The 10,998-nt window shown below is 37.1% G+C and overlaps 2 protein-coding genes across 3 annotated transcripts; one reads left to right on the plus strand and one right to left on the minus strand.

Moving 5' to 3' along the window:
- Positions 1 to 779: 779 nt before the first annotated feature.
- On the minus strand, positions 780 to 3,429 carry LOC127444090 (inositol 1,4,5-trisphosphate receptor-interacting protein). Its single transcript, XM_051703270.1, has 2 exons — positions 3,299 to 3,429; positions 780 to 2,854 (listed from the first exon to the last, which is right to left on the minus strand). Exon 2 carries the CDS (start codon positions 2,851 to 2,853, stop codon positions 925 to 927), a length of 1,929 nt encoding a protein of 642 aa, XP_051559230.1. The 5' UTR covers position 2,854; positions 3,299 to 3,429; the 3' UTR covers positions 780 to 924.
- Positions 3,430 to 4,185: 756 nt separating this feature from the next.
- LOC127444094 (calcium homeostasis modulator protein 1) lies at positions 4,186 to 9,476 on the plus strand. 2 transcript variants are annotated; one of them, XM_051703276.1, is made up of 3 exons: positions 4,186 to 4,281; positions 5,493 to 6,078; positions 7,699 to 9,476. In XM_051703276.1, exons 2-3 carry the CDS (start codon positions 5,527 to 5,529, stop codon positions 8,404 to 8,406), a joined length of 1,260 nt encoding a protein of 419 aa, XP_051559236.1. In that variant the 5' UTR covers positions 4,186 to 4,281; positions 5,493 to 5,526; the 3' UTR covers positions 8,407 to 9,476. The 2 variants fall into 2 exon arrangements, with proteins under 2 accessions (XP_051559236.1, XP_051559237.1); XM_051703277.1 differs by lacking the exon at positions 4,186 to 4,281 and adding an exon at positions 4,554 to 4,637.
- The last annotated feature ends 1,522 nt before the right edge of the window (positions 9,477 to 10,998 follow it).

The following is a 10,998-nucleotide window of genomic DNA, read 5'->3' on the forward strand; positions in this document are numbered from 1 at the left end:
AGTGTATTTAGGTATTAGTCAGTCCTCTGTTTCTTTTAACAAATACCAAAAAAAAGGATCACATATTAAACCTGTTTTGGCATCATTACATTGTTTACCCATTAAAATTTAGAATCCAATTTAAAAGACTGCTATTTGTTTTTAAAGCCTTCATGGATTGGTGCCAGTGTACATTTAAATATTTAATCAACCTTCACCAATCCCAAAGATCTTTACAATCTACTGACCAGCTGTGCCTCACTGTCCCTTGGTCTCGCCTGAAGTGCAACTTTTTCTGTTGCAGCCCCTAGATTGTGGAATGATTTGCTCTGTCTGTTAAATCCACTGGCTACATTGATGCTTTTAAGAGCGGCCTTGAGAATTATTCAAAAGCCAATGTGAATAAATATTATTGTGGTAATTGTTTTAATCTGTCTTTTTTCTTTAATGTTGTAAATTTTGATCTTTACAGCACTTTGGTCTACTTTTATTGCAATTCCTGTTGTCGAAAATGTAAGGTTCTTGGTCTTTGTCTTTGACAGCTACCAGCCACTACAAGTTTATGACCACCAATAAGTCTTGGGAAGTGAAGTTTTGGGAGAAAACCTTCACAGCTCCTCCACCAGTGGATTCCCTGTGCGACATCTTGAGCTCCTATGACTACTAGGAGAAAGTTTATTAACAAAAAGCAGCTTTTTTAAATCAAGACTATAACCATGCTGTTCCTTGATCAAAGAGTCAAGTTCATTTTGATCAATTGAATTGACTGACTCCTTGTAAATCAGTGTCTTTTCTAAAGCTTTGTTTAAGTAAAACTTTTAATGCTTTACTGCAATCAATAAAAATAAAAATGAACACTTCAGCACAAGCACAACTTTTAATACTCATTTTCTTCTATGAATACAATGTTGCAAAGTAGAATCATTCTGCTGCTGACCATTTTTCTCACTGTTTTGCTGTGCCATATTCATATATTAGCACAGGTATATTTCTATACATTTCCACTAAGTGCGTGGCTGTTTTGACGTACAAATCATCATTAGACCGTAATGACAAAAATAAGTTAATAGGGTTTCCCTCCCTGAATTCTACAGGAAATCCAATGTGACTAGGAATATGAGGATTCCCAGTCAAAGCATGGTAGAGTGTTTTAGCTTGGAGCCTTTGCTGAAGGAAAGTTATTATGTCATTTAGCCTCCAAACAATGTGCTCAGGTTGCCATGATAAGGGCTTATTGATCAGCAAATGTAACAATGCATTCTTCAAATGGTAGCTTGTAAGTCCACATTTCCCAGTCCAACAAATTTGTTTTTTGTGTAGATAGGAGAGGATTTGTAGACAGCGAATATGGCAAGCATAATCTGGAAGAATATTTGTGAAGTGTTGAAGAAGGGCGTTTTCATAGTGTGCAAAAGATATGGGCCAGTGAGTGTCAGACATGTCACTGTTAAAGGGAAGATACGAGACCAAGTGTGCATCTGAGTCTTTCAACATGACCACTGGTGTGACATTGAACAGAATGACTTGACCTGACCTGAATCGGACCTTAAGATTTCCAGGGCTATCACTGTTCTTGAATATTAACTCAAACTCATACTTGTGGCTGATCTCTTCCCATGCCTTCCTAATTGACATTCTAAACCATTTCATCACATGTGTTTTAGCAAGGTATGGGCTGTTCTCTTGGCACAGAGGGCCATTCATGTAATCATCCATCACATCCTCTATTTTATTATCTGGATGCAGAAGACACAGCATGTCATCTAGGTTTGAACTGCTGCAAGGGCACATACTTGACTTGACATCACCTTTTATCATCTTGATTCTGCAGTTGGCTGAAGAACCTGTACTTTCTCTCAAAAGCTCAAACTCAAAGCTATAAGGCTTTGGCGGGATGATGGGGACATGTATGTCACACACAGTGCTCTTCCTTGAAGCCCATTGCTCATACAAGCTCCCAACACCAACAAAGTCCTCAATCTCCATGTCTGTACCTTTAGTGCTCATGTTCTTCACATTTTCCAGGAGGTCATTCACAAACCCCTCTACAAACTCCCGAATCTGCCAACTTTTACTGGGTGGAACCAAGACACACTTTTCATGAAAACTAGTTAATGACTTGTAATCAAGTTGGGACACTTTGGTGGATATGTTTAGGGATGCAGGGATGTTTTTTTCATTCAGTGTTGAACGTTTCTTCTGTTGCATTTTGGAGTCACGTTTCAGAAACTTCTTTAGAACACGAATTAATGAGATCAAGGAAAAGGTCTTCCAAAGGTACCAGCTGTAGTGGTCATCTTGATCAAACTTTTGGTTTGAAGTTGATGTTTGTTCCATAAATGACGCCTGAATTACTTTTCTCTGATGGTGGGCACCAGTCTGGCCATTTTGGGGTTTTCTTGACTGTTCCTCATCCTCCTGTGAGAAGTTATGGTCCATAGTGGACCCTGACTGGTCTACATTGGCTTGCCCATATGTTAGACCTTTATTTGATGCTGGCAATGTCCATTTGTCCTTGACAATGTCTAGTTTCTCCAGGTTTTGGCGGAAGTCGTCTTGTTCTCCAACAGGGGACATTTGATCCTCGTGCAGCACTGTAGTCTTGACATTTGGCAGAGTTTTTTGAACATCTGTGTCGCCCTCTCCCCTTGGCAGCTTGTAATGATTTTGTGATGCTTCCTGATTTGAATTTGGCAGCTCCATGGCAACAGAGTGCTCCACTTGTTCTAGCTTTGCTCCCTCCTCCAAAAGAAAATTCTCACGGTCTTCCATGGCGACTATGATGTTGTCATCTTGATAATGAAATACATTGTGCTCCTTTGAGAGCAACATACTGATGACCACGAAAAACACATTGAAAAGCGTGTCCTCCATTCTGTGAATCACGAAAAAGGTAATTTATAGACTACAGTACATCAGACTTTCCATGAAAGAAATTCACAAATGATAAGATTCATCAAAGGGATAGTTTACCCAAAAATAATAATATGTTTATCATTTACTTAACCCTAATGTTGTTTTGAACTCATATACAAAGGCAACATTTTAAGACATGCCATTGTGAGAAATTTGCACTACTTATATAAAGACTTATTAGATGTAGAACTCTATTTTATCTTGACATGAATGCATGTGTTGTACATTGTAAACATCATATGTATCTCTATTTTTTAAGAGAATTTTGAGTTGCTTACTCTGTATATAGAGCAGCAATAAGTTAGTTCCTGTAGCATTCACGTCTGTCAGTCAAATATTATTTCATTCACACTAACCTTGATTACCGAACACACATATCCTGAATATCATTCAAACAACTTACCTCTCAATACTGCACCTTGAAAGACATAAAAATTAGGCTCTGATGTAGAGCTAAAAAAAAAGAGAAATTGGCTGAAAATTGTGTTGCTTTGTTCGTTTTTTTTTTTTTTTTTTTTTTTCACACAGGATGTACCCTGTCAGAGAGAGTTTGAAAGCACACTTCCTGAATGCTCTGCTGCTGTACAACCCTTTCCTCTTTTTAAAAATAATTCACCAGTATCATACCTCTATAATGTGCTATAATATACACTAGGTCAGTGTTTATGATATGCACCATGGCCAGAAGCACTCAGTCAACAAAATAAGGTTTATTTGCTGAAATATTCAGAATGTATAACTTAGGCTTGGTGATTTGAAAAAACCCCAAGTATTAAACCATGGTTCGGGCTACAGACATTGAACTATACCTCAAATTGTACCTGGCAGACAACAAATCTGGTGAAACAATTCCCATAGAGACCCAAGCCATAAGTATCAAGGGACCAAAATATCACAGAGACTTGGAAGTTCTCTTTTAACTTAAGCAACCAACCAACAAGCAAAAAAAAAAACAAAAAAAAAACACAAAACCACTCAGATAATTTGCATTACAAATCCCTGACATTGTGGCGTCGACTTTTGCAGGTAAACAGTTTTGAATTGAAGCACATATGAGTATCTTAACTTTAAACCCATATTCATTTTTTTATGTACAACATTGTCTTGCTACCTCATTTCAATATCATCCAGACACATGCATATTGTGTGAAACCCTGTGATGTTGCTAGCAGTGAAAATGTTGTATTGTAAAGAAGTTTTTTTTTTTTTACACATAACATTGATGGAGAAAGAAGTCCCTGCAAACTTATGCATGTTTCAAAAGATGATGTGTTTCCAGCAACTGTATTAGCACCAAAAACCCACAGAAGATTCTATTTGAATAGGGAGAGGCAATACCTTTGCATGCTCTCTGGGCCACACTGCCGGTTACCATGGTTTCACCAGGTATGTAAATATGACATTTTTAGACTAAGAATAATGTGATAAAACAAATATACTTTTCCTTATTAACATAGAAATCCTGATGTATGGAGGGCCATACATGTATAAAGAGAGAGAATTGTGAGATATGCCTAAACAGAACAATCACATTTTCACCTGAAACAAATACAAATTCAAATGTGATCATCAGACATCACGTGGATGCAGGTGTGTGTTTGGTCTGTGTGTGAGTATGAGAGCTAAAGGGCGGAAACAGATTTACATTGTCTGCTGTGGTCTTGCACTGAATCAATGACAAGTGAATTATTTACAACTGAGAGGACTTAACATCACCATTTTTCAACACACTGCAAAATTCTGTAAGAATACTAAGCTAAAGATTTCTGAATGACTGATGTTTGGAATACAGATTTTGACTTGTTTTGATGTACAATGTTATATCGAATTATTTAGCAAATTGTGTTGATACAACTTTTAACATCAACATGAAATTAAAAAATTATTTATTATTTACATGCATGTTAGTTCAATTAAAACAATGTTTGTTTTGATATTCTTTCATCAAAATGTAATAACTTGCTTCACCTCTACGTTTAAAATTTTTGGCTGACGTCAGCTAGGCCTGAAATAATGTTAACTAATAGCTTTGTTGTAGGCTTCTAGCTAAATTTTTGGTTCCCAAAAGGTTCTGGGAACGTAAGTTTATGGTTATATATATTTAAAAAAAAAAAAAAAACTAAAAAACTAAAAGTACATTACTAGAATGTTTTGAATTGGTTCCCAAAAAATAACCAAATGGGAACCATACGCTAACGTTACGATTGCTGGGCTACAGTTGAAGTTAATGCAGCCTTTCTAAAATATTGCTAATTGTTAAAGGTGATGTGTTTAAAAGCAAATAAGAGATTTGAAAAAGAAGAGTTACCACTGGCATATGTGCAAATGCCTCCTCAAAAGTGGGTGCCAGCGGTGTTTCAGAAGGGAAGTTGATTGTCCTACACAATCGACTGCAAACTTGCATTCAGGTCCTGCTCCATTCTGGTCCAGAACACTCAATTTTCATGATCCAATCAATTCCTGATGGATAAAATCGTGTCCCACCTTACATATACGTCATATTACAGAAGAAAAATAGGCTGCAAATTCATGTTGACTTTAAGAATCCAAATTATGGAAAGTCTTTTTAAGTTGCAATATTTCTTGTTCTCATATAGGTACATCTCAGGATAGGTCAGCCAACATATCAATATGGATAAGTTTCGTATGATGGCCCAGATCCTCCAGTCCAACCAGGAGTCTTTTATGAATGGTATATGTGGCATTATGGCCCTGGCAAGCGCTCAGCTTTACACATCTTTCGAATTCAACTGCCCCTGTATACCTGAATATAACTACTCCTATGGCATTAGTATGCTGGTTATTCCCCCTATATGGTTTTTCCTTTTGGGTTTCGTACTGAACAACAATGTTTCAGTGCTAGCGGAGGAGTGGAAACGGCCAGTGGGACAACGGAAGAAGGACCCTACTGTCCTGCGGTACATGTGTGTTTCTATATCCCAACGATCACTCATTGCACCAGCCGTTTGGATCTCGGTAACATTAATGGATGGTAAAAGCTTCTTGTGTGCCTACAGTATGGACCTGGATATGACTGAGTTTGGCAAAAATGTAAGTGGACATGGACTATCGCAAGAGGAACTCCTACGAACGCTTGCCAAAATTCCATGCAAGCATATATTTGATGGTCAGGACATCGTATCAAGAGAGGCAGCCACCAGATACATACGTTGTATTTCACAGGTAGGTTGATTGCTCAATTCAGTATTAGCATTGTACAATAACATATTGCACAATAGCCAGATACTCAAAGTTCAGATATAAATTTACTTCTCTGGAGACTAAAAAAGTCTCTGAAGTTGCCAATACAAGCCTAAAATTATAACTCTGTTCCAAAACCAAGTGAGCACCCTTACAAAAAATCTAAACTAGCAGCAAATTTGCTGCTTGTTATTTTCACATACAAATGAGCTTTTGATTCACTGCAAATGTTTGCTAGAAGTTTGCAGCTCTTCACCGGTAGTGGTGAATCTCCGGCAAACCTTTGGCAACAATGGACAATTTGCCGCAAGTTTGCCGCAAAGCTCATTTGCATGTGAAAATGATCAGTGGCGAATTTGCTGCAAGTTTGCGGCAAATTTGCCATGAACTCTCGATTTTCATTAAGGGCGAGGCTAACCATCATGAACCTCATAAGTGACTGATTTTGAATGCTCTACATGAGCAGCAACTTCACACGCAACACAATTAGTGTTCTGTATGGGAGATTTGACTCCCATTTGCTTTTAATAACGTTTGACGTTAGCATGAGGCTGCGAGCTACGTGCTAATGCCGAGTTTATTTATAATCGCAGGGTGCATCTCAATCAGCTCCCTAGTTCAGTAGTCAGGGCACTGATCAGGGAGTCAGCCATTTTGCTGTCTCAATCACAAAATCGTTCAAGTATACTGAAATGTTCACTCCTTAAAAAAGTCCCACAATGCACCGTAAAAACCAGGGAGCATTGTTGCTCACTATGTTCCCTTACCGTAAGCAACGTCTTGTCCTCTGCCACCCGAATTGAGGCGAGTCATTATGCCACTACGAGGACTTCGAGTGCATTGGGAATTGGGCATTCCAAATTGGGGAGAAAAAAAAGAAGATGAGCACAAGTGTAAATATGATGTCAAAGCCTTATTTTCACTTTAAAAGAGATGTTGTTTGTAATTTCATCCATTAATATTTAAAAGATTATTCCCTTTCATGGTCTTAGAGTTGTTAAAAGTAGGTTTAAGATACACTACTTTATAGTTTTATTACTTTATTTAATTTATCTTTCATAATAACACTATATGTTTGTATCTTCAACGAAAATGGACGATAGTGCCATTTATACAGCGATGGTGCTGATTAATACCAGCTGCGCTGGAATGCGCGAGCTCGTTATCGTGTCGAAGGTGATTGAGGTCATAAGTGTCCTAATGTTCAGTCGATTAACATACTTCCCAGTGCCCAAATTCGTGTTCACGATATACAGCTTCACGACATAAGGAGCTAGGGAGCTGATTGAGACCAACATTTATTTTGCTTCGCCCACCATGTTTTTCCAATTTTTCATCTGAGCTCATCTTAATACATTATTGGGATTACCTTCTCCACTGTAGCCTATGCTGCCTTAGAATTTAAAAACAAGATATCTTAGAAGGCAGCATAATTAAGATTGCTACCTTTTCACGAGATTTTGGAACCAAGCACATATGTAGACTAACTAACTATATTTGGACAGCTGAATTATAAACAGATGACCTTTTACAACAAAATATAAGTCAAACTGAAAATACAGTGACTAAAGCATGTTTTTGTCAATTTTCTAAATGTTCCAGGCATTTGGATGGTTGTTCTTGATGATCATCACAATCATTGCATTCTTGATCCGAGCCATTCGTCCCTGCTTTACCCAGGCCGCCTTCCTCAAAACGAAGTATTGGTCCCACTACGTAGACATCGAGCGGAGGATGTTTGATGAGACCTGCACAGAACATGCTAAAGGTTTCGCTAAGGTTTGCATCAAGCAATACTTTGAGGGTATTAGCGGTGAGATTCAGAGTATCCACGATCATCCGCATGGAGATAAAAGCGAAGATGGTGATGATAACCCCCCTACTGATGAAGATAAACTGTTGGGCGTTTGTAGACAAGATTCAGTGAATAAGGTGCTATGGGACTGGCACATGTGCAAACCTGCACTGAGTATTCAAAAGCCTATACAAGCTAGCACTGGAGAACAAAATGGTGATTGTGGCACGAAAGCTAACTTGAATCAAAATGGACATAACTGTGATAAAACTGATCTTGGTGCAAACCAAAATGGCTTGAAGAACGGTTATGTGAATGCAGGCCTTGATATTGGCCAAAGTGAACTGGACAGGGGACATGATAATGCTAGTTTTAGCACAGGCCAAAATGGTTTTACAAATAGTTATACCACACAAAATAATAGCACAAGTCAGAATGTATACATGAATGCTGGTGCCACTTCTCCAAGAAGTGCTCAAAAAAAATCATCGGCAGTGTATTACAGTAAAGTTTGAGAATATACAGTAGTGGCTTTAAAAATTGTAAAGCTAAAGACCCCATGAAATCGCTTGAGCGCAGTTTCTTCCTGTTGATGTGTTTCCTATTGAATCAGGAAGGGACTAAGAGCTTGTCCCTTTTAGTTAAATAGTCAATAGTCTTTAGTTTACATCAGCCATGTACCACCATTTGCTACTTGCTATTGCTAGTCAGAGTGTCATTTTGGATACACCCATGAGTTTAAGATGTGTCATGATTATTACTTGTCTGTTTTCCCAAAATTATTATTATTATTATTATTTTCATTTTACATTTTTATATCTGCTAAAAGATAATTTTTTGTTGATAAGAGTACTTTAGCATATAGAAAGCCCTTAAAGTTAACAGACATGAACTAAAAGCCATAAAACTGTATACCACATAATCAACCAAAAATAACGTAAACATTTATTTTTATACCTTCTGTCCCAGTAGTCTGAAATTAATTGATTTACCTGACACTTAACTGAAATGTGTAATTTCTGTGCCCAATGGAATAGTATCATGGAATTATTGTTTCCAAAAAATAAAAAAATGGAAGCTCAAAGAGGCCATGATATTATTATTATTATTTGTTTATTTTTCTTTTAAATGCAATACCACTTAATTTCGACTCGCCTGCTAATCAGGATACACGGAAGCATTTAGTCACATTCATACTGAGGAAAACTAAATATGTTGCCACCAATCTGATTTAGACTTGTTTGCCATTGGAGATATACCACTAAGCTAAAATATACTATATACTGTATAAACTGTGAAATATACGGAATATACTATAAAATATACAGCTAAAATGTATATCTATCTCTATTTTCATGTCCAAACAAATACCAAAATGCTCTTTTTATACAGAATGCTGTTTCACTTTGTGCCACTAGAGGGCACAATACATCTGACCTCAACAAACCTTGGCATACATTTTGTAAGCATTATTTCCTTTCAGACTATTTGTAACAATTTAGCAAAAGCAAATATAACACATAATATTTCTTTCAGGTGACACTGCAATAAAATGTTGCTTATGATCATATGATATGATATTTTACACCTACAATAATAATAAAAAAAAAAAAAAAAAACAATGTAATCTTGAATTTGTATTTCAGCTTCAAAGATTGTTTTGAAAAAGACCTTAAAGTTCAGGGTAGTTGCATCAGTGTTACATATTATGAAATGTGTCTTTATGCTAAAAAATGATATGATCTGGTAGTAGTCTTAATATATGCATTTTTGCAATAAATGAATGTCTAACATCTCAATACATTTGTTTTCCAACATAAATTATCCATCAAAAAAAATAAAAAATAAATAAATAAAAAAGCCAATTTACTACATCCAGAACAGAAATCCTGAATCTGTAGCATGCTTACTGGACTGTTGAAGGCATTCTTGCAATTAATGGAATCCGTGTTTTGTTAGATACACAGTAAATAGGCTAGTTAGCCTAAAACTGAACTCATAAGTCATCAAGATTGCTGAAAGCGACAGAGAGAAAGAGCACATGGTTGTTAGGCAAGCAGCAGCTAGAGTAGAATCCATCACTCATGTTGGGGGTTGGTAAGTTTAGTCTTTTGTTGAATGTCTTGTCTCTTTCTCTCTCTCTTCCTTTTCTTAAAGGTGAAGTATGTAAGATTCAGAAACCCTTGTTATTAATGACACCTGTGGCCGTTAAGTGAACTGCATCTAGCTACCTGTTGCTCGTGCATACACTCCATAGGGACGCGAGCGAGCATCGACCAAAACAATGATGTAACGTACAAAGAGACTGAACATGATCCACTGGCATCATGCTGACAGATGAGGTAGCATAATTAAAATGACAGTTATGATTGTTTTACTACAAACTTTGAGACTAAACTAAAACTACTTATCAGCTAACATAGCATACTGATACACACATACAGCTACATACTACCAAACTATACCAGACAGTTTACTGTATGTCATACGATGTACTACGATGAAGAAACCAGCGTATTTGCTTACATTTATCCTGTATACCTGACTTTTAGTATAAAGAGAAGATCGTTGAAATTATTTGAAAGTTACGAAGCAAGGTAGCTTGCAATTCATCAGCGTTAGCAGGCAAGATCAAGTTAGCTAAAATGACACAGATCAGTCCTTATGGCACTATATTTCACATGCTTTGCAGTTATGTAAGCTTACCTGTCCAGTAAGAAGAACGACAATTCAGGGTCGGTTTTGATCCCCAAAAATGAATGGAAGTTCCTCCAGGATTCAAATGCCCTGCCGATGTTCACTCTAGTTTTCGCTCAACCACAATCACGTTCCTGCTTAGCCAGATGGGATTCAGTAGATACATTTCTTTTTTTTTTTTTTTTTTTGGCTTACTCTGAGTTTGTGTAGGACCCGACGTTTGCTGGATTCCATCTCTAAGATAACGTTACCTAGTGTTGCAGTTTGTTGACACTGTTGAATAGCAGAAGAGAAGCACTGAGGCAAGGCTCTCGGGAGCACGCATATACACTATATTGCCAAAAGTATTCGCTCATCTGCCTTTAGACGCATATGAATTTAAGTGACATCCCATTCTTAATCCATAGGGT

The sequence above is a fragment of the Myxocyprinus asiaticus genome, chromosome 7 (assembly GCF_019703515.2).
Source record: "Myxocyprinus asiaticus isolate MX2 ecotype Aquarium Trade chromosome 7, UBuf_Myxa_2, whole genome shotgun sequence".
Taxonomy (NCBI): Eukaryota; Metazoa; Chordata; class Actinopteri; order Cypriniformes; family Catostomidae; genus Myxocyprinus; species Myxocyprinus asiaticus.